Source organism: Schistocerca gregaria, chromosome 2 (assembly GCF_023897955.1).
Source record: "Schistocerca gregaria isolate iqSchGreg1 chromosome 2, iqSchGreg1.2, whole genome shotgun sequence".
NCBI lineage: Eukaryota > Metazoa > Arthropoda > Insecta > Orthoptera > Acrididae > Schistocerca > Schistocerca gregaria.
This window is the reverse complement of record NC_064921.1, coordinates 794,694,063-794,721,909: the sequence shown is the minus strand read 5'-3', so window position 1 is coordinate 794,721,909 and position 27,847 is coordinate 794,694,063. Positions and strand designations below refer to the sequence as shown.

Here is a 27,847-nt window from a genome sequence, read left to right as displayed (position 1 = left end):
GCCATCGAAGACGAAGACAATCATGGGGATTTTCTCGCAATGAGTCAATCATCTTCCCAATCAACGTCAACAAAACGTAAACGTATTGAGACTAATGAGTCTAAGACCCTTCCCACTGCACCACGGTTCCTCGTGGTCTCACGTACTGGAGACGGTCAGTCCTTCACAGTAAATCCGTTTATTCAGAAACGTGCAGAAGCAATTGCTGGCCCACTGATATCCTGCTCTCGTTTACGGAATGGCATTTTGCTTTTGGAGACTGCTTCTGATTCTCAAGCACAACTACTGCTTGCTTCATCGCTTCTCCACAGCTACCCTATTCATATCGAGGTCTATAGAACTTTGAATTCTTCCCATGGTGTAATTTACACCAGGCTGCTCGACGGTCTAACCGAGGTTGAAATCGAATATTAAGTCTCTGATCAGGATGTCATTGTCGTCCATCGTGTAATGAAGGTAGATTCCTCCTTAGTGCTCACCTGCACTCTTTTCCTCACCTTTGATAGTGGTGCTGCCGTCCAAGATAAAATCAGGCTATGAAATTGTCACAGTCCGGCCGCAAATTCCGAACGCGATGCTCTTCTACCAGTGTCACCGTTTCAGCCACGCTAGAACATCTTGTCATCATCGACCCAAATGTTACCTGTGGTAGGGATGCACATAAGGGCGAATGTCCGCATCTCCTCTCTGGGTTGTCCCGTGTATCTTGATGAGCGGGCTGTCTAAGAGATTTGGGTCAACGAAAAAGTGCCTTACCCAGCAGCTCGCAAGTTACTGGTTGGTCGCAAACCCTGTGTTCTCTCGTCTGGCACCTATAGTTCTGTTCTTGTTACCCCTCGCTCTATGAAGGACATGGCCATGCAGACATGCTACCTGAATTTCAGCTCTGAAGTTGTGAAATAGTAAAGTGTCAAGGTAGCATATCATCCCCCCCCCCCCTCCCGTCCTGCTGTGTAACAAACCGTCAAACTCTACCATCAAGGGGCGAAGCCACCAGCTACACAATCTTTAGGCAGAAAAGGACAGTAGTAGTACTCCCTAGAAGACTTCCTCCATCCCTCCAACCAAACACCAGTCTTCCTCCAATGAGAAAGGCTCAAAAAGTCCACCAAAGTCAAACGGTCGTCTCCTTCGCCAACTCGAAGATCCTGTTCGACGGTGTCGCCACGTGGTACCTTATCACGGCCGGCCTCTGTCTTGCGCACCACCAATCGTTTTTCAGCCTTGGACTCCATGGATCGACTGCACAAGCAACCTGATGCTTCTGTGGACCCCAATTAAGCAGGATGCTCCTGCTTCTGTGCCCTGTAGTACTGACTCGACACCGGCTGACACTTTGCAGCCGCTGAGTTGACACCCCTGCAACTCTTCCTTCTCATGTCTGTCCTCCAATGGAAAGTTCGCAGCCTTCGGTCTCACAGAGAATTTATGCTAGCTTGTGCAGGATCCCCTTGTACTCTGCTTTCAGGAAACTAAATTGCTCCCCCATGACCGCTTTGAGCTTTCACATTTCTTACCAATTCGTATTGACCTTCCCCCTCATCCATCTCACGGGGGCGTCATGCTGCTCTTACGGGATGACTTTCCTAGTCAACCCATCTCCATGGCTATGTCTTCAAGCTGTTGCAGTTCACCTTTTCCTTCCCCACCTGACTTTCTTCCTTTGTACCATTTATGTACTTTAATCATTCAATGTCATCAGGGCAGACTTCTTTCAGTTTATTACGCAGTTACCTCCCTGATTTTCGCTACTCAGTGACATTAATGAGCATCATCCCCTTTGGGATTCTCCCAGGAGCTGTCAGAGAGGTGCCCACTTGGCTGACCTCCTTAACCAACTTAACTACTCCTGCCTTAACTCTCGAGCACCAACCTTCCTTTCCGACTCCTTGAACCCCTATTCCCATTTGGACCTATTCTTCTGCACTGCCCAGCTTCCCAATTGTACTGAGTGATTTGTTCTTTGTGACACCTACTCGAGTGACCATTTCGTGTGTGCTATCTGTTAGCTGACTCCTAACCCATATGTGTGCACTCATATGGCCGCTTACTAAGGTTGACTGGCAGCTTTACTCCTCCTTGGAGCCCTTTGATGAACAAGATTTCCTCAGTTGTGACGGCCAGGTGGACTGTCAAGAACGTTATCCTTACTGCTGCAGAACGATCCATTCCTCGCACTTACTCTTCACCACATCGTGTCCCAGTCCCTTGGTTGACTGAGGCATGCCACGATGCAATTCGCGCATGGAGACGTACTCTCCACGTTAAGTCATCTTACGATGGCAAACTGCATTCACTGCAAACAGATGCGTGCAAAGTGTCGTTGCGTTCTTCGGGATAGCAAACGAGCTAGCTTGATTTCATTAACTAGTTCCTTTAACAGTTCCACACCTTCCTCTGTCATGTGGGCCAACCTCCGACGGCTATCTGGAACAAGGCTCCAATCCCCAATTTTCGGCCTGACAGTAACTGACAATGTCATCGTGGACCCTGTTGTTGTCTCCAACACCTTGGGCCGCTATTTTGCAGAAGTTTCGAGCTCTTCCCACTATCACCCTGCTTTCCTCCATCGGAAAGGAGCGAAGGCGACTTGGGCTATGCGCTTCGCTTCTCTTCTCTTCTCCGAATCGTGCCACAGTTCCGCCTTTACTATGAGAGAGTTACACCATGCTCTCCGCCCCAGGGCCGGACGCCATCCACATAAAGATGTTGCAGCACCTTTCTCTTGCGGGCAAGCACTCGCTGCTTAGCACATACAACTGCATCTGGGTGGAGGGCACATGTCATGGACGCTGGCGTGAAGCCACCGTCATACCTGTACCTAAGAATGGTAAGGACAAAAACCTTGCTTCTAGCTACCGTCCAATCTCTTACCAGCTGCGTTTTTAAGGTGGTGGAACGTATGATACATGCCCAGCTGGTGTGGTGTCTGGAGTCTCGCCATTTACTAACGAATCCGCAGTGTGGATTTAGCGCGCGGCGTTCAGCAGCTAACCATCTCCTTTCTTTGTCCATTCCTGGTTTTCTTCGGAAATCCCATTTGCCGTGCTTTTCGATTTGGAGAAGGCCTACGACCCCTGCTGGAGGACAGGTATCCTCCACACTCTTTACACGTGGGCTTCCGTGGACCCCTGATCTGTTATCTTCGGGCATTTTTACAAGGCCGAGTTTTTAATGTGCGTAAGAGTTCTGCCTTGTCGGACACCTTTATCCAGGAAAATTTTGCTCCTCAGGGTTATGTCCTGAGCGTCGTCCTGTATGCTGTCGCCATTAACCCTATAAAGGCCTGTCTCCCGCTGGACATATCTGGCTCCCTTTTTGTTGTTTTTGCCATCTCATATTGCAGTTATCCAGACTTGACTCGCTGAGCAGCGTCTTCAGCGTTGTCTTGATAGTTTTTAGTCCACGAGCATTGAAAATGGCTTTCGCTTTTCCACTGACATAACCGCCTGTTTGAAATTCTGGTGGAGCAAATGGTTTCTCCCACCATCTCTACAACTTGGGCCTGCTGCCCTTCCATTCGTTGAAACTACAAAATTTCTGAGGCTCGTGCTCGACAGGAAACTCCCTTGGTCCTCCCTTGTACCTTACCTGACAGCCCGATATACGTGGTCTCTCAGTGCCATATGTATTCTCAATGGTACTGCCTGGGATACCGATCTAACCACTTTCCTCCGTTTCTCCCGGTCCCTTGTTTGTTCGAAACTCTACTACGTGTGCTTTGTTTATGCATCTGCACGCCCATTCCTCTTACGCCGTCTCAACAGTATCCACCATCGTGGCATCCCTTCAGCCACGGGCGCCTTTCACACCAGCTCAGTTGAGAGCCTGTGTGCTGAAGCTGCTGAACTACCACCGGCCTACCGCCGTGGCTTTCTCTTCGGCAGATATGCATGCCGTTTGTTTGCCAAGCTTGGCCACTCCTCCTATGGCTCCTTCTTCGATGATTCTTTTGTCAGTATGGGGCTCGTCCCTCTCGTGTTACCTCCTGGACTCTACTTGCGGCACTTGCTATGGCCGCTTAACTTCAGACTACAGACAACTTTACTGGTGTGTGTGAACCATTCACCACCTTGGCTTCATGAAGCGGCCCTTGTTACCCTTGGCCTTCATTCGCTTCCTAAGGACACTACTCCAGCCTCGGTCTATCGCCTTCAGTTTCACGATCTTCGCGTGGGACTTCACGATAGTATGTCTACACGGATGGCTCTCGGACTTACCATAGGGTCGGGTGTGCCTACGTCATTGGCACCCAAGCGTTTCGATATCAGCTTCTGCCACACTCACCAGTATTTACAAATGAGCTCGTGTCCTTGCATCAGGCAATGCAGTACATCCCCGACACAGCCTTTTTAACTGTGTTCTCTGCTCAGACTCCCTCAGTACCCTTCAAAGTCTGTTCGCTGTGCGCTGCTCATTTGTTGTTGAAGTGAGTCCAGGAAAACTGTCACTTGCTTATTCTTCGTGGAGCCAGTGTCTTGTTTCTGTGGGCTTCTGAACATGTCGGTCTGCCAGGAAACATGGCTGCTGACGCTGCTGCCAAGGCTGCAGTCCCCGTACCTCAGCCCGCAGTTACCTATATTCGCTCAGATGATTTCTGCGTTGCTATCAGGAGGTTGTGTCCCTTTGGGATCGCCAACGGTCCTCACTTCAAGTGAATGAGCTTCGGCATATTAAGCCTCTCCCAGTGCCTTGGACGACCTCCTCTCGGCCGTCCCGCCGGAAGGGGATTCTTTTGTGTATTGGGCACTGGCTTTCCAGCCATCGTCACTTGCTAAGCGGCGCAATACTTCGTACCCATTGCGCACAAATGATAACTGTCCACCTCTTCCTGATCGAAAGCCTTTTTATAATCAATTACGTTGCATCTTGGGTTTGCCGTTTAATTTATCAGCCGTTTTAGCTAATGACGCGCGTGCTGTCGACCGCGTTTTAAGTTTTATCGACCGCGTCTTACGTTTTATCCCCCCAATACTGCGAAGGTCATTTGATTTGGACCTCCGGCTCTGTATGGTGTCTTTTTAGCCCTACTTCAACGTGTCTGTTTAGCTGTCATCTATTTTGTCAATTGGGACTGTCAGTTTAACTGCTCTTTTTGTTTTTGCTCGTGTTCGTATTCCACAGTTCTGACTTGGACGCTTGTGAATGAAGTTGTTTCTTGCGCCCTAAAGCAAAACAAAACATGTCGCTAATTCCTCCAGCCGTTATTGCAAATAGACGAATCCTGATGCCGCTGCTTCTTCATTCAAGCAGCTCCTCCCAGGGCCTCATTAGGGCTGAGTGGAGCCTGTACTAGACGTCCTTACATCAGAAAATGATACGGTCGCAGGTTCGAATCCTGCCTCAGGCGCGCGCGCGTGTGTGTGTGTGTGTGTGTGTGTGTGTGTGTGTGTGTGTGTGTGTGTGTGTGTGTGTGTGTGTGTGTGTGTGTGTGTGTGTGTGTGTGTGTGTGTTAGGTTTAAGTAGTTGTAAGTTCTAGGGGACTGATGACCATAGATGTTAAGTCCCATAGTGCTCAGCCCCATTCGAACCATTTCAACCATTCGGCTACAGAGCTTGCAAATAGATAAAAACTGGACTTAACTGTTGTAACAGATCAGGCTAAAGTGCTGCTCATTGTAAAATTAGTAGGATATAGGATATAGGCTACAGACTATTTTATTCCTTACACGTTCTTAGGCCTAAAACTGCACTCTAATTTTCATACAAGCTGTAATAAAGAATTTAAATGCAGGAGAATTTGAGGTCTTCATAAAGGAAGCACCCAGTTAGCTCTAAACTACTGTTACGACACCCAACAGTCGTCGCACTGGAGTTACCTCTGGTTCTTGGTAGAGCAGACAGAGTAATGGCCCATTGTAGAGTGAGTCTTTTCACTGGACTATCTGCTCGAGAGGTAGAAGTTGTAAACAGAGGAGAGTGAATTGTCTGTTCTGGTATCTGTTCTACAGCCAAGGGAATCCTCCCGTAATTCTTGTTCAGCAACAGGCATTGGCAACTGCTTTTAACTCTCAGATGATTCACGTAAATTCTGAAAGTGTAGTGTGACAGTGTATGCGGGGCGATCAATAAGTAATGACACATTTTTTGAAAGCATGTTGATTTCATTCAGTATTTCAACACACCATCTTATTCTATACTCCATTGCCTATAAAAACTCTGTATTTCAATATAATGTGTTCAATGCGACAGCCTTACACCACTTTACTGGGAGGCTCCACATCCCAGAATGGTATGACTCTTCTGATCGACGTAGCAGCCAGTGTGTTGTTGCGTCAATAAGATTCCCAGCATCAACACTTTGCTTCCCGTGGAGTGCACCCGTCATTGGGCCAAACAGACGGACGTCGGAATATGGGAGACTAGTGCTGCCCTCCCTGCGGGTCCAGGGGTAAGAGGCGACTAAAAGGAGTCTCTCACGTTTTGGCCTTTATGTGATTGTCCCCTGTAGGGCTTGACCTCCATTTTTCAAAATTTTCCCGAAGAGCGATTTAATTGGGAACAGGCGCTTTACAAGGTACATCGTGTCCATCGCGCATTGAGATCTTCAGCCCACTTTCTCGTCGTCACATTGCAGTCCCCTCCCCCCACCCCCTCTTCTCCATCTCTTGGGTAGGACATCTTCCTGGGTGCGTTTCCCACCATGCACTATGCAGTGTCGCTTTCCGTTCCCACGATGACCACAGACTTGTACTTCATGTCCAGCATGGTAGCCAATCCACTGCGTTGGGGCCACCATTGTACCCTGTTGGTTGTAGCCCCTGACAACACAGAAATCGCTCTACTGATTCCTGCACCGTTAACTCCCCATGTGTGTGAACGAGTAGATGCCCATCACCCTGGGTCATCAGGACTCTCAGCAATGGCCATCCTGCCAGGTGGCTTTTGCTTAGCTGGGTGGTAACAGTGGGGAGGGCGCCTGATTGGAGTGGGTGGCATCTGGGAGGATCACTTGCCATGAAGCATAGTAAGTCATCTCTTGCTGGTGGTCTGCAGCCAGCAGTCTCTAAGCAGGCAAAGTCATAATTTTAATGATAAGAAATATGACCCCAAGTCCCCTCCCTGGTCACACCATGGGAGGAACGCCAGGCTATGAATGCAGTAAAGCTTATTCACCTCTGTACCTCTTACGTACGAGGGTTGATGGAGAATCTTTCTATGTTCACGAAGCCTCAGTTTTTTGTGGAGCATTTGGAGGAAAAGTTTGGTGAGGTGGAGGGCTTGTCCAAAATGCGCTCTTAGTCAGTTTTGATAAAAACAGCATCATCTGCCCTGTCGTGGGCATTATTCCCTTGTGGCAAGTTGGGAATATTGCTGTTACCATCACTGCCCATAAGAGCTTAAATATGGTTTGGGTTTTATATTCCACAGGGACCTTGTTTTGCTGTCTGATGACGAACTGTGCGCCAGTTCGTCTGGGGCGTCCATCGGGGTCCAGGGGATAACCAGGTTGCCACTGGTGCCTTCATCTTGCCCTTTGAGGGTGATACATTGCCCGAGAAGGTCAAGGTGATGGTCTACCACTGTGAGATCAAGATCCCTCCCCTGAGGAAGCGCTGTAAGTGCTAGAAGTTTGGCCATATGTCTTCCCACTGCACTTCCATCATCACATGTCAAGATAGTGGACGTTCATGACATCCCAATGCTGTGCCCAGACTCCCATTTGGTTAACTCTGGAAAGCATCATTCACCTTGCTTACCAGACTGCAGGATTTTATAGAACCAGAGGAATATCATGGAAGAAAAGACCCTGGACCGACTGACCTACAATCAGGCTTAGAGGAAATTTGCCTACATGATGTGGCTATGAACTCGTACGCTGTTGCTATGAGAACAGTTGTCGCCTCTCAGAACCAGGTGACAACTGCCTCTTGATGGTGGGGCACTTCTCTCACTGTTGCTCCAGCACCACCTACGTAGGTAGCAACCCCTCCCTCCCCCCCCCCCCCCCCCCCCCAAGCCCAGAAGGATTTGTCCCCACAGCTGAGTCAGAGAAGCATAAGGCATCGGCTCTTCTCGCTATGGAGGGGTTTCTGATAATGGGAAAGATGACACCACTGGCAGCTGAAGCACCCAAAAAGCAGGTGGTTGTAGGGCTTCACGCTCATCCTCACTCGCAGATACTGATTCAGTGAAGTCCTCCCAGCCAGGGAAAACCAAGGAACAGCGAGAAAATCGAAAAAGACACCTGAGAACAAGGAACTTGCGGTGGCAGCCACACCACCGCTATCTAAAAGTTCTGCGTCTGAGGATGGGTTGCAGATTCTGCCATCCACTGAGGACCTATATCTCGCCAGACCCTCGGACACAACGGATATTGACTGCACAGGCAAAAAGGCGGTAAGAGCAGGTGTCCCTGAGGCGTAAACTGCCTCATTGAATGTTCCATGTCTTCCCACTCTGACAATGTTGTCATCCTTCAGTGGAACTGCGACGGTTTTTTCCAACGCCTGACTGAGCTACAGCAGCTCTTAAGCTTTACACTTGCTTTCTTCGTTGCTCTCCAGTAAACGTGGTTTCCGGCAATGCTGACCCCTGCCCTCTACGCCTATAAGGGATGCTACAGGAACTGTAGCGATTACAATAGTGTTAAGAGTTTCTGTATGTCTCCTAAACTCAGTCTGTAGGGAACCTGTGCCCCTTCAAACCCCTATTGAAGTTGTTGCTGTCAGAATATGGAAGACGCAGGAAATAACTGTGCAATGTATATCCTCCTCCATATGGTGCAGTACCTCTGAATTTATTAGCTGCAGTGATTGATCAACTCCCTAAACCTTCCTTACTTCAGAGAGAATTTAACGGCGATAACCCCTTGTGGGGTGACACAAAGCTTACTGGCCGAGGCAAGGATGTCGAAACTTTACTGTCTACTAATTACTGGGGCTGCCACACATTTCAGTGTGGCTCATGGTAGTTACTCGGCCACTGATTTATCAATCTGCAACCCATGACTTCTCCCATCGACTGGATAGCACATGACGACCTGTGTGGTTGTGACATTTCCCCATCTTCCTCTCACTGCCACAGTGTCAGGCCCAGCGACGCCTCCCCCGATGGGCTTTAAATGTGGATGACTGGAAAACTTTTACCTCTGCTGTCACAGATAAATCTCCCCCACACGGTAATGTCGATGTCGTAGTTGAGCAGGTGACTACAACAATTGTTTCTGCGGCAGAAAACGCGAGCCCTCTCTCTTTAGTGTGCCCTCGGTGTAACGCAGTCACTTGGTGGTCGCAGGAAGTCACTGAAGCAATTACAGAGCGTCGCAAACTTTATAGTGTCAAAAGTGGCATCGTTCCCTGGAGCACCTCACAGCCTTTAAACAGCTCTGTGCCCGCGTTCGCCAACTTATCAAACGACGGATGCAGGAGTGTTGGTCGAGATACGTCTCGACCATTTGCTGCTATATGTCACCTTTCCAAGTCTGGGCAAAGATCAAACCTCTTTTTGGGTACTAGAACCCAACAGGTGTACCCGATGTTACCAGAAATGGCATGTTATCTACCGCCGAAATTGCCGAGCACGTTTCTGAGCACTTTGCTCGAGCCTCTGCATCGGAGAACTACCCTCCAGCCTTTCGCGCACTCAAACGGCGGCTGGAAGAGAAGGTCCTCTCGTTCACTAAACGTTACAGTAAATCCTATAACGCCCTATTTACAGAGGGGGAGCTCCTCAGTGCCCTTGCATATTGCCACGATACAGTTCCTGGTCCTGATCGGATCCACAGCCAGATGATTAAACATCTCTCATCCGACTACAAGTATCTCCTCGTCGTCTTCAACCGGATCTGGTGCGATGGAGTCTTTCCATTGCAATGGCGGGACAACACCATCATTACTGTGCTGAAACCCTGTAAAAACCCGCTTGATGTGGACAGCTATCACCCCATCAGCCTCAGCAACGTTCTTTGTAAGCTGCTGGAATGTATGGGGTGTCGGCAGTTGAGTTGGGTCCTGGAGTCATTTGGCCTACAGGCTCCATGTCAGGGTGGCTTCCACCAGGGGAGCACTACATCTGATAATATAGTGTCCATCTAGTCTGCCATAAGAACAGCCTTTTCCAGACACCATCACCTTATTGCCATCTTTCTTGATATACGCAAAGTGTATGACACCTCTGGCGAAATCATATTCTTGCCACACTATATCCTTGCAACATAATATGGGTGGGGTCTCCCAGGCCACTCCCGATTTTTATCCAGAATTTCCTGTCGCTCCGTATTTTGTGTCCAAGTTGGTGTCTCCCACAGTTCCCTCCGATATCCAGGAGGATGGGTTCACACAGGGCTCTGTATTGAATGTATCACTATATTTAGTGGCCATTAACGGTCCATCAGCAGCTGTAGGGCATCTGTTCCACCCTCTGTATTCAGACGACTTCTGCATTTTGTACTGCTGCACCAGCCGTGGTGTTGCTGAGTGCTGCCTACAGGGAGCCATCCACAAGGCGCAGACATGGTCTCCCACCCAAGGCTTCGTTTTCGGCCGCAAAGTCGTGTGTCATGCACTTCTGTCGGCATCGTACCGTTCATCCGGAACCAGAACTTTACCATCTGTTTTGTTTTAGTCTCTTCATCCCGTTTCTTGTATTTGTGGTTTTGTTCCCTTCTGTCCATTTACATGTTTGTTGCCCATCATCGTTCTTGTGACTTTTCCTTTCATTCTGTTTTGAGTTGTCAGTCTCATTTGTTTTATTCTCACACCTGTAACATTGTTTTATTCGGAACAGGGGACTGATGACCTCATAGTTTGGTCCCTTTCTCCCTCTTTTAACCCAACCTTCTAATCATGGTTGCAAGGGGGATGAGGAAGAAGAGTCCAATGAAGTTTTGCAGGCTTCTTTCGGGTAGAAAGAATTGAGCCTGTGCAGAAGACCGCCACCGTGATGTTAACGGCTAATGGTGTGAACTTTTTCTTCTGAGGAGAGGTGGTGTGGCGCGACTCCATGGATTCCAGCATTGTTTCCTCTTCGAAATTATGAATCCATCTTCCATTGCCTGTGACAATAATAGACAAAAAATTGTCGCGATCAGCCTCGTGACGCGCAAAATATTCCACAAAGATTTTCCTTTGCTCCTTACGGTTTCCTGATAGGAGAGTAAACCAGCAGGCACACACCTTTGAGTACCCCAGCTGGTGGATGAGTGTGTCCGCACTACCAGCAGATGCGTCCACTTGTGCTGCAAGGTGTTTGACGGGACTACCATTTCGAATGAGTGTGTCTGCACGTTGTAACATTGCAGAAGTGACAACTGTGTCATGTTTGCGTGACTTGTTGCGATGACGACAGACAACCTTGTCCAACGACTCAACGTCCCTTTGTTCCCTACCAGGTCTCCTTAGGCTTTCTGCGAGCACCTAGGGATATGTGATGATCTTGTTTTCCGAGGAAAGAAACTCAATGACAGCTCTCTACTTTGACGCCATTTTGAAGGCTGCTTATGGCGCAGCCACCTATTGTAACTATAGGGGCTGAAGCAGAAATATTCCATGAGGTCTCCCAACAAATTCAGCAAGAAAATGTTGCATTACTTACTGAACGCCAGTCGTATCTGAAGCTGACTACGCCAGAGCTACAGCAGAGTGCAGACGGCGCGTTGCTGCGGTGCTTGCAGGGGGAGGTGGAGTCTGCGACGGGGGCGAGCGCACTGGACGCGGTGCGGCTGTGGCTGCTGGAGCGCGGCCTGGAGCGCCGCGTGCACCACCACCTGTCGCTGGTGTTCCGCGAGATGCACCTGCTGCGCGAGGCGCACCACCAGTTCGACGCGCGGGCCGTCGCCCCCAGCGTCGGCAGCCCCGCGCTGCACCTGCTCCACGACCCTTCGGGCTTCTCCAGCCACATCTCTGGGCCCGGCGCACACGCGCTGCCCGCCACCGGCAGCCGCCCCGCACTGGGGGCCAGGTAAGGCACCACACACAGCCAGGTCAGCTCTGGTGTTCCCGTACTACTTCACGGCTCCATGCCGGGAAACGGTTAATCCTTAGCGTGCGCTTCACTACTTCGTAATATTCCATTTCAATCGCTATGCAGCAAAGTTAAACGTCAGAGTGCGTTTCAGGTGAAAGTACTGGCACCTTTTGGGCTGCTTAAGTAATGTTGTATAAGGTCGGGTGTTAATCACACATATTTCTTAGTCAAAATTGGTTCCATTGCGTACTGGGCACACAGAATAGCAACTGGTTATGATTTTATTGAAATAAGACAGTCTGTTGCAAAATGGTTTTTTGATTAACAGGAACTGACACGTTTAACCATTTTGGGCATCACATTGGAGTAAAAAATTTGTGGAAAACACACATTTTACACCCACATGCGGACATCTGTGGACAAATGTTGGTTTCCACATTGGCGTAAAAATCAATCTGATGATGCCCCAAGAGGGAGTAACGCATCATTTCCTGTTAATAAAAACAGATTTTGCAGCTGAGACCCTAATTTCAAGAAAATAGACATTTATTAGCATTTTTCGTCATTAAGATGTTAACGGGTCTTTGCGAGACAGTCTGAACAGACCTCTTAGTGTTTATAGATAATGCTTTAGAGCTCAGTAAAGTCATCAGGTCATTTCGAATAAAAAATAATTCGAAAAAATATCTGCATCCTGCGAAAACTGCGAAATCACCCCGAACAATAAGGAGCCTTGTCGATGCCACTACTCTTGGCTGTTAGTTTCAGTTCCATGTAAGTGTCACTCTCCTAGATGTCTTCAAAGTGTTTGTTTTTCCCAGCATTTTTCCTTAAAGAATACTGATATTACTGGCTGATAACTTCGGTAATTTTTTTTCATTTCCTTTAATAATCGTCTCTTCGTTACCTTCATGAAAGACTTCGTTTTTCTTTGCGTTGTCATTTTTCGGCCGTATCTACATTTCAGCAGCTTCAAGCCGATTCCTCTCCAATTTTGCCAGAGTCCAACTTACGCTTCCATAGAGAATTGTACGTCATACAAACGATTTTGCAGAAGTTTTTCTAACATGATGGTTTCTGGTTAAAATGTTCTTAGACACAAATGCCTGCCTTGCCAATGCTAACCTTCTCTCGACTTACATTGCCCATCTATTATCCTCTATGATTACACTGATCAAGTAACGAAATCGTTTCACCTGCTCAGTTCTGACAACCACGTTGTGTCGACAGGGCATTAGCGTTCAGAATATGATCAGTATGTATATAGGATGTCCCAAAAAACGCGGACCTCATCTGGGAAGAGAAATTCCTTGCATCAAAATAAGAATGTCTAGCAAACATTGGTCCTACAATGCATGCCTTAAGAGCTATGATCACTTGTTAATCTTTGCTAGACTGAAACAACTGAACTACTGAAGTAGTGCCCATAGCTCTTAAGGTATCCATTTTAGAGCCCATGTTTACTAGACTTTGCTTGTTTTAGTGTGAGAATCATTTCCCTACGACTTCGCTGGATACATATAAAGTGAGAGCGTGTGATTCAGTGATATCCTCCACATGGTTGCTGAAAGAAGCCATCAGATTTCGGTTGCACGATAAGTGACAAAAATTTGAAAGTTATCCATTCAATTAACTACGTAAGATTACGGTCACGTATAATTTAAACTGGAACAATAACACAATAAAATATTGTGGCGAAGGAAACCAAAGACTGAGTTTTACTGTCAGATCACCTACAAGCTCCAAAAGGTCTACTTAAGCGACTGCCTACACTATCCTTATTCCTCTACTCGAGTATGGTTGCGGAATCTGGAATCCGCATCGCATTGGACTGACGGAAGATACAGGAAAACTTCAAAGAGCAGCTTCTTTAGTATTATCGCGAACGAGGACAGTGCTAAAGATACCATACGCGAATTGTGGCGGTATTATTAAAACAAGGGCGCATACATGAAGAACTGGGGCACAACGCCCGTATTTGTCCCATCTCCCCCGATAGTATTCGCGAAAAAAATTTTGTTTCAATAATTTTATGTTTTTCATATTTAACTTTGACGAAAAGTACATATCTTTAGAAATACGAGATTTAGAATTAAAGGAATATAATATTGGTTATTCGAATATTATTCCATTTCCGGAAATGTATTCTAGAATGCGAATTCGGTCATCACTAACTTCCAAACATTTTAGGAACACGAAATTCTTCAGAAAGTAAAGGAAATATGGTTTCAGTGTCGGTATGTGAAGTCGAATATACATAACTTTTTTTTCTCGTGCAGGTAATGCGTGCTTTGTAGGTATACTAATTTCATATTTCTTTAAATAACATATTTTAACACTTTGCTGTCAGCACGTCTCGTACAGATTTATTCGTTTGGCGCCGACAGCGCTAATTCGGATTACTTGGCTTGTCCCCGGCCGTTCTTGACATCGAGAGTTTAGAAACTGTTAAGTTTTACTAATCTCATAGTTTGTTCTCATAAGTTCGCAAACCTGTTCCCCTACTTTAATGAAATTTCGAAGATTTACATACGTAAATAAATAATTCATATTTATTTGCCTTGTTTTTGGTACTTGGTATTTCTCTTCCATATGATATGCAGCAAAATAGTGGCAAAGATCTTACGCAACTCTAAAAGACTTGCACATTGTTTGTTCTTTTTTGTTTTTTGGAACACACATGGCTGTTTAGTTTCGTAAATACGTAGCCCTGTTAGTTGATGTTTTATGTGACCAGAATGTCTATCAACCGGATCATGTAGTGGCACCTCCAAGTTTGGCTCCGCGCATTCATCGTAAATATTCGTATAGTCTTTTTCGTCTGCCATGATTTAAGGGCAAAAGCACTTATGAAAACAAAAAACTTTTCGACGTGTGTAACTTACTGTTACCTAAACAAAACAACAGAACGTAAAAGATACTAAGTGCTGTCGTTGGCCACTGAGCGATACTACGCATACGACGATACTGTGGTGTCGCCGGACGCCAGAATGTTAATAAAACTAACCGAATTACTATCAGTGGCGTGATAACTAAATACTGCGTAATAAAGCTTGATGTGTAACAGCTTTAATAATTTTGGGCAGTATGTGGAACATATTGATTACACATTACGTATTTGAGAGAGCAAGTGCTATTTAGATCTTTTTACAAAATGCATTAGACTGTGCTGTCTGTGACAATATTTGCTCCACCGGTTTCGATCTTAAACCATCTTCAGTGGCAGAAAACTTATCGCAGATTTATACCTGCCATGAATGCATTGACATCAGTTACTTCTGAAATCTGTAACTACCTAGATAAATGGAAAAATCGCAGCAAGATTACGATATGATGGCTCACGCACAAAGCTGTGTGTTTCCTGCACTTTAAGATGGTTTAAGACTAAATTGGTACCAAAAAAAAATCGTCATACAGCACAGTGTAATACATTTGTAAAATTCGTACGTGCTGTTGACCAGCGCCTAAAAAAGATAAAATATTTAGAACATTAGTTCACCTTTTATTGTTAATTAGCTCCTTTATTTCTTAAACGTGCTAAGGCACCATTTTTGCTATATTTTACACATGCGTGTTTTACTTGGCTATAGCACGAAAGAAATGATTCTATTAGGTACAGTATACACTGAATGAAATTCCTTAAGTTGCCACATGCATCATGTATATTATCCACAACTTCTGTAAATATGTCTCGACTACGACGCTAAAGGAAATTTACCTGCCTACTCTATAGATAAATTTCAACCTAAACATTAGAAAGCAGTTAAGGTGGATTTGAGACTTTTACAGATTAATTCTGTGTGCCAAACTAGGACTGTGGCCCGGAATCCTGGCATTCACCAACAGAGCAGCTTATTGAGTTATCCAGGGGAGCATTCGACCTGCACTCACCAGCTTGAGCTAGTGCTTACCGTCATTTCTGATTTTTTTTTTTTTTTTTCAGACTAGAGGCTCCAGCAACTTACATACAATTTGAATGAGGTTTGTAAAGTGGTTGATACAGGTAATGGTAGATGCAATGCTGTGGAACTGGGTAGTGAGTATAATCTTCCCGGTGCTCCATGCAGGCCGCTCTGCTGCCCAGCGTGTTGCCTACCAAACAGGCCAGTCAGTCTGCGTCGCTGACAACGTTTTGAGTGCGTTTGCGAAGACCTGGTTTTATCATGGTTTAGCGTCACTTCGTTTAAAGATGCAGGAGAGGTTGCCAGCAGATTCACAGGATGTAACTACTTGCATCCATCAGTATAGTCAGTTCACTTTTTAGCTCCAGATACTGAATCTATACGTACACTTTTAAGATTGTAAGAGTGTGAGACTCGTGGCTTTTAGTCGCTTTTCTTACGTAGTTGAAAATAGCTCTGAGCTCCTCCGTACAACTACCTGCCACGACGAGAATAAATTATAGCCCTGTCAAAAGTCCACGCATAGGAGAAAGAAAATATAATCAAATTAACTATTATACAGAAGGTTGCCACTGGAATTTACCACATACGAAAACGAAAAAATTGGGTTGTCCTTCGTGTGGGTACGAACAGCGGAGCGCCAGTACTGTTACATTCTAATGGTCGTACCGTGAGGCAAAATGAAACGTAACTTATTAACTCACAAGATGAGTTTTCGTTACTCAAAGAGTGGACATTACCGGAAATTAGCGGGTACGTTTAGCATAAGAAAATCACCGTTACACACTGCTCCTATACCGAGGGGCTCTTGCAGTGATTATCACACTGGAGTCGCATTCGGGAGGACAACAGGTCCAACCCGGGTCCGGCCATTCTGATTCAGGTCTTCCGTGATTTCCCTAAACCGCTTCAGGCAAATGCCTGGACGGTTCCTTTGAAAGGGCACGGCAGACTTCCTTACCTAATTCGATGGGACAGATGACCTCTGTTTGGTCCCTTCGCCCAAATCAACCAACCAACCTCTAGTCTGATACATCAGTACCTGCTGCCAGAGACATCCTCCAAATAAGTCATATGCTAACGGTTATATGGCAAGTTCAGAAAATCTGAAAAATTTCTAAAAGTGTTGTAGGGTAGGCTGTGCTGGAAAAATGTTAGATACGCTGTATAGTTTACTATTTAATTAGCATTGAACTTAGCCAACCAGATCACTGTGCATTAAAATTAAGCACTTGCATGCCCTAAAATGCGGTAATGTGTAGGCATGACTGGGTCTGTAAATTACTTGTTCAAATGCTGGTTACAAGTAGCTGGTACCTTCTGAACGTGACTGGTCCTTCCGTCTGTTTCTCGGGAGATACAACCTGAGGTGTGGACAATAACCCAAGGTTGGAGTGGTCTCAGAGAGAGCCCCTACGAGGAGGGAGCGCGCCATCGGAGATACTTTCGCAATGGTTTTCAATGCTTCTAAAACTTCTGCCCACATGATAAAGCTAGATGAGTCTCAGCCATGGACAATTCTTCTATCAGTTCCAAACTTCCTAGTTGTTTCTCGGTCTGACGAAGGTCAAGACTTCTCCACTGTTAACCCTTCCATTATTCAGAAAGGTGTCGACGCAATTTCAGGTCCTGTAATGTCTTGTTCCCTATTACGAAATGGCACTTCGTTGTTAGAAACAGTCGGTGTCCTCCAGGCACAAAAACTGCAGTGAACTACACTGCTACAGACCTTACCTGTCTGGGTGGAAGCGCACTGTACTTCAAATTAATCATGCGGGGTGGTTTACACACGCTCACACAACGGATTATTCAACGAGGACATTCAAAATTACCTGTCTGATGAGGGCGTAACGGCAGTAAATAGTCATGCTAAGGGTTGACAAGGACATGGTATCTACCCATACTCTCTTCTTGACATTTGACAGAGTTCAACATTATAGTGGGATTTGAGGTATTTCAGTTCGCCCTTAAATCCCCAACCTTACGCGTCAGTGGCTGAATCATACCAGCCAGTCGTGTTCCAATCTGGCCAAATGCGTTACATGTGGCAGGGACCCCTTCGTTGCATCAACTACATGGGGGCCACGCTTCGTAAATACAGCACTCTCCTTGCGTCAGCACTCTCCTAAGGAGGAAGCCATGCAGACTTGCTATCTCAACTTCAGCGCCACGGTCGTCAGATCCGCCAGCCCAAAGGTCACCCGTTCAACCTCCCCACTATTATTACCTGCTCACTCTAAGGCTCACCCTTCATAGGCTCCTGGTAAATCACAGGCCCCAAAATCGGACACCTGGGCTTCCAAAAAAAAAGGCCACTCGCTAAGATGTTTTACGTACCCTGACCACGCAACCATCGATTCCTCCCTCATCTCAACGTCCTGCTTGCAAGAACGCTCATAAGAAAGTTTCTCTCCACGGTGTGTCTCATCTTCAGCGTCACCCAGCGGTAGCCGCCATAGGCCGTCTTCTGTGTCGCCGAGACACAACACTGCGGCAGGTCAACCAGCCGATCACCCGAACAACCTATGAATCATGATCTTCTGCCTTTGGCTGAATGCCGTTCCATGCCATTGGCTGCCGGCTTTCAGCGGGTGGTCGTTGAGCAGATGGCAACCGTGTTCAGTTTTCCCTTTCCTGTCCCTCCCATGTCAGTTACCCATTGGAAAATCTGCAGAATTCGTGCCAATCGGGATGCATTATCGATCCTCTTACCATCTTACTACCTGGTCGTCTTCCGTCTGCAGGAAACAAAGCTACATCCAGATGATCACTTTGTCTTCCCTCATTTCCAATCGGTCCAGTTTCATCTCCCATCTGTTGATTGCACTCCGGCAGATAGGGATTCTTCTGCGTGATACTGTCAATTATCACCCCCTCTTAAAATCTGGCCGCTGTGACCGAGCGGTTCTAGGCGCTTCAATCCGGAACCGCGCACCTGCTACAATCGCAGGTTCGAATACTGCCTCGGAGTGGATGTGTGTGATGTCCTTAGCTTAGTTATCTTTAAGTAGCTCTAAATCTAGGGGACTGACGACCTCAAATGTAAAGTCCCACAGTGTGTAGACCCATCAATCCACTTAAAACAGTTTCTTCTCTGCTGTTACTTTCTTTCCCTTCCTGGATACACCTCTCTTTTTACCATACACATCCCATCGTCCACACCAATGGCAACAGCCGATACCTTCATTTCCTTGGTCAGATAACGCCCCCGTATTTGCTGTTTGGGGACTTAAATGTCCACCACCCACTTTGGGGATATCAGTGTCCTTGACTACGAGGCTCCCTATTGATTAACCTCTTCCTCCAAACGGATCTTGTTTGCCTCAAAACTGGGAAGATACGTTTTTGTCTGCCTCCTCGTCAAACTACTCCCATTTGAACCTTTCGGTCGGTACTGTTCAGCTAGCTTGGCTCTTTGATTGGTTCGCTCTTGCTGATACACACTCGATTGACAATTTTCCATGTGTCCTTAGATTACAGCCACAACTGCCTTCTATTCGCCAAATACGCTTGAAGTTTTCCAAAGGCCATTGGAAACTTCTCTTCTCCAGCGACATTAGATGAGCGTCAATTTCCTAGTGTCAACGATCACTCTCTTGGTAGTGAAATTATTCCTATAGCCACGGAACGTTCAATACCTCGTACCTCCCCTTCGCCCCAGCACCCTCCAGTTCCTTGGTGGAATGAGGCATACCGTGACGCAATACGCGAGTGGAGACATGCTCTTCGCATTTTCCGCCACCATCCTACGTTGGCCAACTGTTTCGCTCCCCCTGTGGGTTAGAGTAGGTCAAAGATATTCCTGCCTGTCGTAAGAGGCGACTAAAATCAGTCTCACACGTTTCAGCCTTTGTGATGGCTCCCTGTCGGGTTTGACCTCCGTAGTCCTCAATTTTCCCGAAGACCGAGTCAATTGGGGAAGGGCGCCTTACCTGTTGCATAGTGTCCATCGTGCATTGAGAACTTTAGCCCACTTTCTCGTCGACGCATTGCAGAACCGCTCATTTTCCATCTTTTGAGCGAGAACACCTTCCTGGATGCGTATTCCACCATGCACTATGCAGCGTAGCTTTCTGCGCCGACGATGACCATGGAATTTTTTGCACTTCATATTCAGCTCGGTAGCCAGTCCGTTGATGTGGGGCCATCATGTACGCTGTTCGGTGTAGCCCTCTGTCAACACAGGAATCACTCTGCTGATTCCTATGCTGTCAACTCCCCATTTATTCCATGGAGTAGATGCCCATCGCCTGGGGCATTGGGACACCCAGCAATGGCCATCCTGCCAGGTGGCTCTAGCTCTTGCTTGGTGGCACTTGTTGGAGAGCTCATGGTCAGAGTGGGTGGCATTAGGCCAGATGACACGTCATGAAGCGTAGTATGTCATCTCTTGGTGGTGGTCTACCGCCAGCAGTCTCTAAGTGGGGAAAGTCTAACTTTAATGCTAAGAAATATGACCCCAAGTTGTTGCCGTCCCCAGCCGCACCATGGGAGGGACGCCAGGCTAAAGACAGCAGTGAAGCCTATTTGCCCCAGTACCTCGTATGTACGAGAGTTGGAGAAACTTTCATGTCTGTGAAGCCTTAGTTTTTTTTTTGTGGAGCATTTAGAGGACAAGTTTGGGGAGTTGGAGGGCTTGTCCAAAATGCGTTCAGGCTGTTCTGATTAAAAACAGCATCCTCCACCCGGTCATGGGCATCACTCCCTTGTGGCACATTGGGAGATATTTTTGTTACCATCACGGCCAATAAGAGCTTAAATATGGTCCAGGGTATTATATTCCACAGGGACCTTGTTTTGCTATCTGACGATGAAATGTGCCCCAATTCAGAGCGGCGAGGTGTTTTTCTCCTGGTGTATCCATCAGGGTCTGAGCAATAATCATGTTGCCACCAGTGCTTTCATCTTGGCATTCAAGGCTGTCAATTTGCCTGAAAAGGTCGAGGTGATGGTCTACAGCTGTTATGTCAGGACATACATCCCTCACCTAGTGTGGTGTTTTAAGTGCTGGAAGGTTAGCCATGTCTTCCTGCTGTACTTCCAGTATCTCATGTTGAGATAGTGGACGTCCATCTCAATACTCCATGAGCCCTGCCTCTCATATTTCAAATGTGGAAAGCATTCACCTTGCTCGCCAGACTGCAAGGTTTTATAGAAAGAGAGGAAAATCATGGAGTATAAGACCCCAGAAAGGCTGACCTACACTGAGGCTAAGAGGAAATTTGAGCACCTACATCATGTGGCCATGACCTCTTATGCTGCCGCTACGAGAACAGTTGTTGCCCCCCATCATTTCCTCGGATTCCTGCCTCCCTTCAGAACCAGAAGATTGCACCTGCCCCCTTGATGATGGTGATGGCGGGGGGGGGGGGAGGGGCACTTCCCTCCCTGTTGCTTCTGCATCCCCCAACCATCAGGGATATCAGTTCCCACTTCTGATCTGGATCTGGAGAAGCGTAAGTCTTCTTAGACTCCTCTTAGAAGGAAGGGGTCCCTTGGGTCACTCTCTTCCTAGGTTTCTGCTAGTGGGGAAGATGACACCCATCAGTGGCTGGTCATAGGTCTTCACACTCATCCTTATTCCCGGAGACTGAATCAGTGAAGTCCTCCCAGCCAGAAAACCAAAGGAGTAGCGAGAGAAATCCAAAAGAGGTCTCAAAGACTAAGGGAATAGAAGAGGCACCCACAAGCTCTGCATTTACCGATGTAGGGCCGTCCGTCTCGCCCTCTCTGTATGCAGACGACTTCTGCATTTCTTACTGCTCCACCAGTACTGGTCTTGCTGAGCGGCGCTTACATGGAACCATCCATAAGGCGCAGTCATGGACTCTAGCCCATGGATTACAGTTTTCGGCTGCAAAGTCGTGTGTTATGCACTTCCGACGGCGTCGTTCCGTTAATCCGGAACCAGAATCTTACCTTAATGACGTATAGATTCCTAGGACTGGTTTTAGACGAACGATTGACTTGGCATCTTCACCTTCATTAGCTTAAACGGAAGTGCTAACAGCACGTCAATGCCCTCTGCTGCCTGAGCAAAACCTACTGGGGTGCAGATCGATCTACGCTGCTGCAGCTCTACAGAACCCTTGTTCAATCTCGCCTTGAGTATGGGAGTATGGTTTATGGTTCGGCGACGACCTCACCGATGCGTTTATTCGACCATGTGGTCGCCTAGCGACAGGAGCTTTCAGGCAGAGTGAAGTGACCAGCGTCCTTTTGGAAGCCAGTCCCTCCATTGCAGGTTAGCGGTGCCAGTTAAGTTTCATACGTTAGTAGTTTTCCTGCGCATCCGAATCACCGTATCATTTTCCCACTCATGGCGGTTCATCTCCTGCATCGTCGGCCCATGTCAGGGCTTCCAACTGCAGTTCGTGTCCAATCACTTCTTTTCAAACTGGAGTCCTTGGATTTACCACCTATACTTCAGGTCCATTCACGTGCACCTCCATGGTGTACACCCAGCCCGCGGTTTCGGCTACACCTGAAGGACCTGGCCTGAAGGATTCAGTTCTCTTCTGCTCTCCACTCTCAATTCTTGACATGTAGCGAGGCCAGGAAGTGGTTTAAACAGAGGGTTCGATGGCTGATGCTCACGTCGGTTTAGCGTGTGTCCGTGGAGGATATACTGAACATCATTCCTTGCTTGATGGCTGCAGTGTTTACGTGCTGAGCTGGTGGCTATATCTCGTGCTCTTGAGCGCATCCGTTCATGCTCTGCCGGGTCGTTCCTTCTGTGTACTGACTCCTGGAGCAGTTTACAAGCTATCGACCTGTGATAACCTCGTCATCCTTTTGTAGCTACCGCCCAGGAATCCATCTATCCCCAGGAACGGTGCAGTCGTTCAGTGGTGTTTCTCTGGACCCCAGGTCACGTCGGAATAGCAGGCAGCGAACTTGCCGACAGGCTGGCCAAACAGGCCACTCAGAAACCACTTATGGAGGTTGGCTTCTCTGCAACTGATCTGCATTCAATATTGCACCGCAAGATTTTGCGGCTTTGGGAAATGGAATGACAGTCTCAGTACGCACAACAAACTGTGTGCCATTAAGGAGACTACGAATGTGTGGCAGTCCTCCATGTGGGGACTCGGTGGTTATCTGCTGGCTCCGCATTGGCCACGCTTGAGTGACACACGGCTACGCTCTGCGCCGTGATGACCCACCTCAGTGTCGGTGCGACGCCCGGCTGACAGTGGCCCATATCTTGGCAAGCTGTCCTTTGGCTGCCATGCGACGAACTCTTAAGTTACCGGACTCGTTGCCATTAATTTTATCTGACAACGTCTCATCGGCTGACTCAGTTTTACGTTTTATACGTGACGGTGGGTGTTACCTTTCCATATAAGTTTTAGCGCGTGCCCTTGTCCGTTTGAGTTCTCCCACTCTAATGCTTTCGTGGATGTTTTAATGTGTTATAGAGTGGCTGGCTTTTCCTTTTTATTCTCGTGGTCTGCCAGGCACGGTCATCTGCTTTTGTTTTTACCCCTTCTACGAGTTTCCTGCTTCTCTGTGGTTTTCTTTTCCAGTTTTGTCCATAGTAATTTTGGTTGTCCTCCTGTCGTTCTGCTGGTTCTTCCTTTCTCCTGTTATTGTGCTGTACGTCTCCTTTTTCTTCCTTCCATTGTGTAATTATTTTACCAGGAACAAAGGACCGATGAACTCGCAGATTAGTCCTCCCTCCCACCACCTCTTTTAAACCGGTATAAGCAGTCACGTGCGCGATGCCGTAGCATCATGTGCGATGGCAAGAACGCAATTCGAACTTCTTTGCCAGCTACTTGAACATCCCCATTCCCTCATCTGTAGTTAGGAGCCGTATTCGACGGTCATCTGGTACGTCTAGCTTCTCCCCAATCTCTGGGCTAATTATCGCCCATGATACCTTAGTGGACCCAGTCGCCATTTCTAACTCACTGGGTCAACACTTCGCTGAGATTTAGAGCTTCTCAAATTAGCGTTGGCTTTCTCCTGAAGAAACGAGCAGCGGAAGTGGGACCTCTTGCTTTCTCCTCTAAAACTTTCGAAAGCTAAAATACTGTTTCCTCTATGCAGGAACACCAACACGCACTCTCCTCTCGCTCTTCCGCCCCGTGTCCGGATACCATCCACTTCCAAATGTTGCTACATTTATCATATCTTAGTCTGCGTTACCTCCATCGCCTTCAGAATCGAATTTGGACCGACAGTACCTTTCCCAGAAGATGGCGAAGGCTATCGCAATTCCTGTTCCGAAACCTGGAAAGGACAAACATCTCCCCTCTAGCTATCGCCCCATATCCCTCAGGAGTAATGTATGTAAGGTTTTGGAGCGTATGTTGGCTTGCCGTTTAGGCTGGTGGCTGGAGTTTGGAAACCTTTTAACACCTGTGCAGAGCGGTTTCCGAAAGCATCGTTCCGCATTTAACCATATTGTTGCTCTCTCAACTTATATCATGAACAATTTTCTCAGGGAACGCCAAGCGGTATCAATATTTTCTGATATGGAGTGAGCATACGATACCTGTTGGAGTACAGGCATCCTCCGCACACAGTTTTCTTGGGGCTTTAGAAGTCAGCTACCCCTTTTCATTCGTGAATTTGACAGAATACATATTTACGGTGCGGGTGAAAATTCTCCCAAGAAAACGGGGTGCCTCAGGGCTCCGTTCTAAGTGTTCAGTTGTACTGTTTACCGTCGCCATAAATCCAATTATGGATTCTCATTCCAGATGTCTCAGGCTCCCTCTTTGTCGACGATTTTACAATCTACTACAGCTCTCAAAGGACCAGCCTTTTTGAACGATGTCTTAAAGGATGTCTCGATCGCCTCCTCTACTGGAGCATTGAAAGCAGTTTCCGATTTGCTCCCAGTAAGGCCGTTTGTGTAAATATTTGGCTTCGTATGGAGTTTCCTGGCCTTCTCTACATCTACGCCCCGTCGATCTTCAGTTCGAGGACGTCACCAAATTCTCGGGACTTACGTTTGACAGGAAACTTCCCACGTTTCATATCTTTCAGCCCGCTGTCTGCAGTCCCTCAACACTGTCCACTCCCCAGGAGGTACTACTAAGGACGCAGAGTGGTCCTCCTCCACCTGTATCGCGCCTTAGTGCGCTCGAAATTGGACTATGGAAGCTTAGTTTACTCCTCTGCACGGCCGTCTATTCTTCGGCGTGTCGAGTATGTCCACCGTGGATAGCGTTTAGGGTCTGGAGTTTTCTACACTAGCCCCATGGAGAGGCTTTACATTGAGACTGCTGAACCTCCGCTGTCCAATCGGCGAGCTGTCATGAGTCGTTACGCTAGTCATGTCTTCCATGCCTGCTCATCCGACCCATGCTCGTTTATCGACGCCTCCTTTGATTTAGGGTATGCAGGCTGCCCTTCCTCTCTACCACCACCTGGAGACGGCTTCCGTCGACTGCTGCCTTCTCTTTCCTTCCACTTAGCTAAAACATTCTTGATGAAGGGAGGTACGCGCCACCTAGGCTTCGTCCCCAGACTTGCCTTCAGTGGCCTTTGTCAGCTTCCTAAGGATGGTAACCCCCCCCCCCCCCCTTACGGTTTATGGTCGAGCATTTGCTTCTCTATGAGCACAAATGGAGGATGCCACATTTATTTACACTGACGGCTCAGAAACACATCATTTGGTTTTGAGAGTGCCTATATTTTTGGCGATACCTCGTATTAGATTTCGGCTTCCCGAGCACTGTTTGGTTATTACTGCTTAGCTTTACACTGTTTTCCAAGCTGTCCAATGCATCCGTCGCAATAAGCGGCTACAGTATGTTACATGCTCGGATTCATTCAGCCCTCTTCTCATCCTCAAAGTTGTTAATCCCATCCACTGTGTGGTCCACCGGATTCAGGACTGTCTCCATTTGCTCCACTTAGTGGGCGCCTCTGTGTCATTCCTCTGGATCCAAGGGCACGTTGGTATCCGCTGAAACGAGGCAGCCGATATAGCGGCCAAGGCTGCAGTCTCTCTTCCTCGCCCCGCTGTTTTAATGGTTCCCTTTGCCGATCCAGGGCGTTTTATGTCGTCGTGTTGCTCTTCTATAGCACACACATCGGTCTGCACGTCCCGATAATAAATTACGGGGCTTAAAAACATTCTGTGCGTGGACCTGTTCCTACCGGTCTCATCGTGGAGAGGAGGTAATCTTGACTAGGCTGAGTAATGCACTGTCTTTTTAGCTGTCGACATCTTTTAAGTGGCGATCCTCCCCCGCTTTGTCCCCACTGCTCTCAACCGTGGACGTTGAGGCACCTTTTACTTTAGTGTTTCTATTTTAATCCGATACGTGCCCGTTTACAACTGTCGCCTCATCCTACCTTCCCTTTCAGCAGGTGACACGCGCTCAGCCTATCGCGTCCTTGAGTTTGTCAGTGAGATGACATCGGTCATTTGAAGCTTTTTTTTCTTTGGGGGGGGGGGGGTGGAGGAGGAGGAGGGAGGGAAACAACTCCTTCCCTTCAATAGTAGTTTTGTAAGATTTCCTTCCATTTTTAGTTTCCCATTGCTGCTGATTTAACATAAGATTTTTTACCCTTCCCTAAGCCACTGATCGGGCGCTCATGGCCGCAGCTGTTTCGCGCCCTCAAACCATAAGTCACATTGACCCCTGTCAAAGTTCAATAATAAACTTTAGCGAACTGCTGCGAGAGGTACAGTATGCTGGTCAAAGATGTTATGCAAGGTACCGGCATGGATGTGGAGCCTCGCTGACTCATTCCCTGGTCAGCTGCGCTAGGTTTCTCGGTCGAGGATGCTCGACACGAACAGACTGTGAGTGTAGAAAGCGTGTTTACTGCCAGCAGGCGACGCGGAAGGAGCGGCGGCCCGTCGTCCTGCTCTACTGCGGCGGCAGAAGACCACCACCATCGCGTATCGGAGGCGGAAGAGCCGTCCGCCTTGGCAAGCAGCGGCGAGAGCGCGTGGGCGGCGGCCGAGGTGGCCGTTGCCATGGCGACCGCTGCGGGGGACGACGACCACGACGACGACGACGCGTGCCGCTTCTCGCCCGTCCAGTGGAGCCGCGACCGCTTTGACACGTAGGTCGCCTCCGCACACACTGACTCCTCACATACCTGGTCATACATCCAACGGTTCTGTAGCTGCTCGCATTGTCTTTCCATACTTGTGGCGCGGGTTAATTCTGAACAGAAATACGGAATACTCAAAAGTACCTCTGGGGTCTCAGAAGACTACGAAGCTTAAGCTGGCCAAAATGACACAAAAGTATATAGAGCATCCGTCTCTTACGTGCAGATACCGCGCCAGTCGGATTTCGATATTTTTTATGTTCTACATCTACATCCGTACTCCGCAAGCCACCTGACGGTGTGTGGCGGAGGGTACCCTGAGTACCTCTATCGGTTTTCCCTTCTATTCCAGTCTCATATTGTTCGTGGAAAGGAGGATTGTCGGTATGCTTCTGTGTGGGCTCTAATCTCTGATTTTATCCTCATGGTCTCTTCGCGAGATATACGTAGGAGGGAGCAATATACTGCTTGACTCTTCGGTGAAGGTATGTTCTCGAAGCTTTAACAAAAGCCCGTACCGAGCTACTGAGCGTCTCTCCTGCAGAGTCTTCCACTGGAGTTTATCTATCATCTCCGTAACGCTTTCGCAATTACTAAATGATCCTGTAACGAAGCGCGCTGCTCTCCGTTGGATCTTCTCTATCTCTTCTATCAACCCTACCTGGTGCGGATCCCACATTGCTGAGCAGTATTCAAGCATTGGGCGAACAAGCGTACTGTAACCTACTTCCTTTGTTTTCGGATTGCATTTCCTTAGGATTCTTCCAATGAATCTGTCTGGCATCTGCTTTACCGACGATCAACTTTATATGATCATTCCATTTTAAATCACTCCTAATGCGTACTCCCAGATAATTTATGGAATTAACTGCTTCCAGTTGCTGACCTGCTATTTTGTAGATAAATAAGGCACCTTTCCTTCTGTGAATTCGCAGCACATTACACATGTCTACATGGAGATTCAATTGCCATTCCGTGCACCATGCGTCAATTCGCTGCAGATCCTCCTG

At 47.6% G+C, this 27,847-nt stretch overlaps 1 protein-coding gene across 3 annotated transcripts in view; it reads left to right on the top strand.

Moving 5' to 3' along the window:
* Positions 1-27,847, top strand: part of LOC126336507 (uncharacterized) — a 64,493-nt gene that overhangs the window by 9,462 nt on the left and 27,184 nt on the right. For 2 of the 3 annotated variants that reach the window (XM_050000283.1, XM_050000285.1), the window contains exons 2-3: positions 11,615-11,901; positions 26,610-26,846. In XM_050000283.1, coding sequence (XP_049856240.1) covers positions 11,615-11,901; positions 26,610-26,846 — 524 coding nt within the window. The remainder of the gene's footprint in view (positions 1-11,614; positions 11,902-26,609; positions 26,847-27,847) is intronic. The other variant, XM_050000284.1, reaches the window with a different exon arrangement.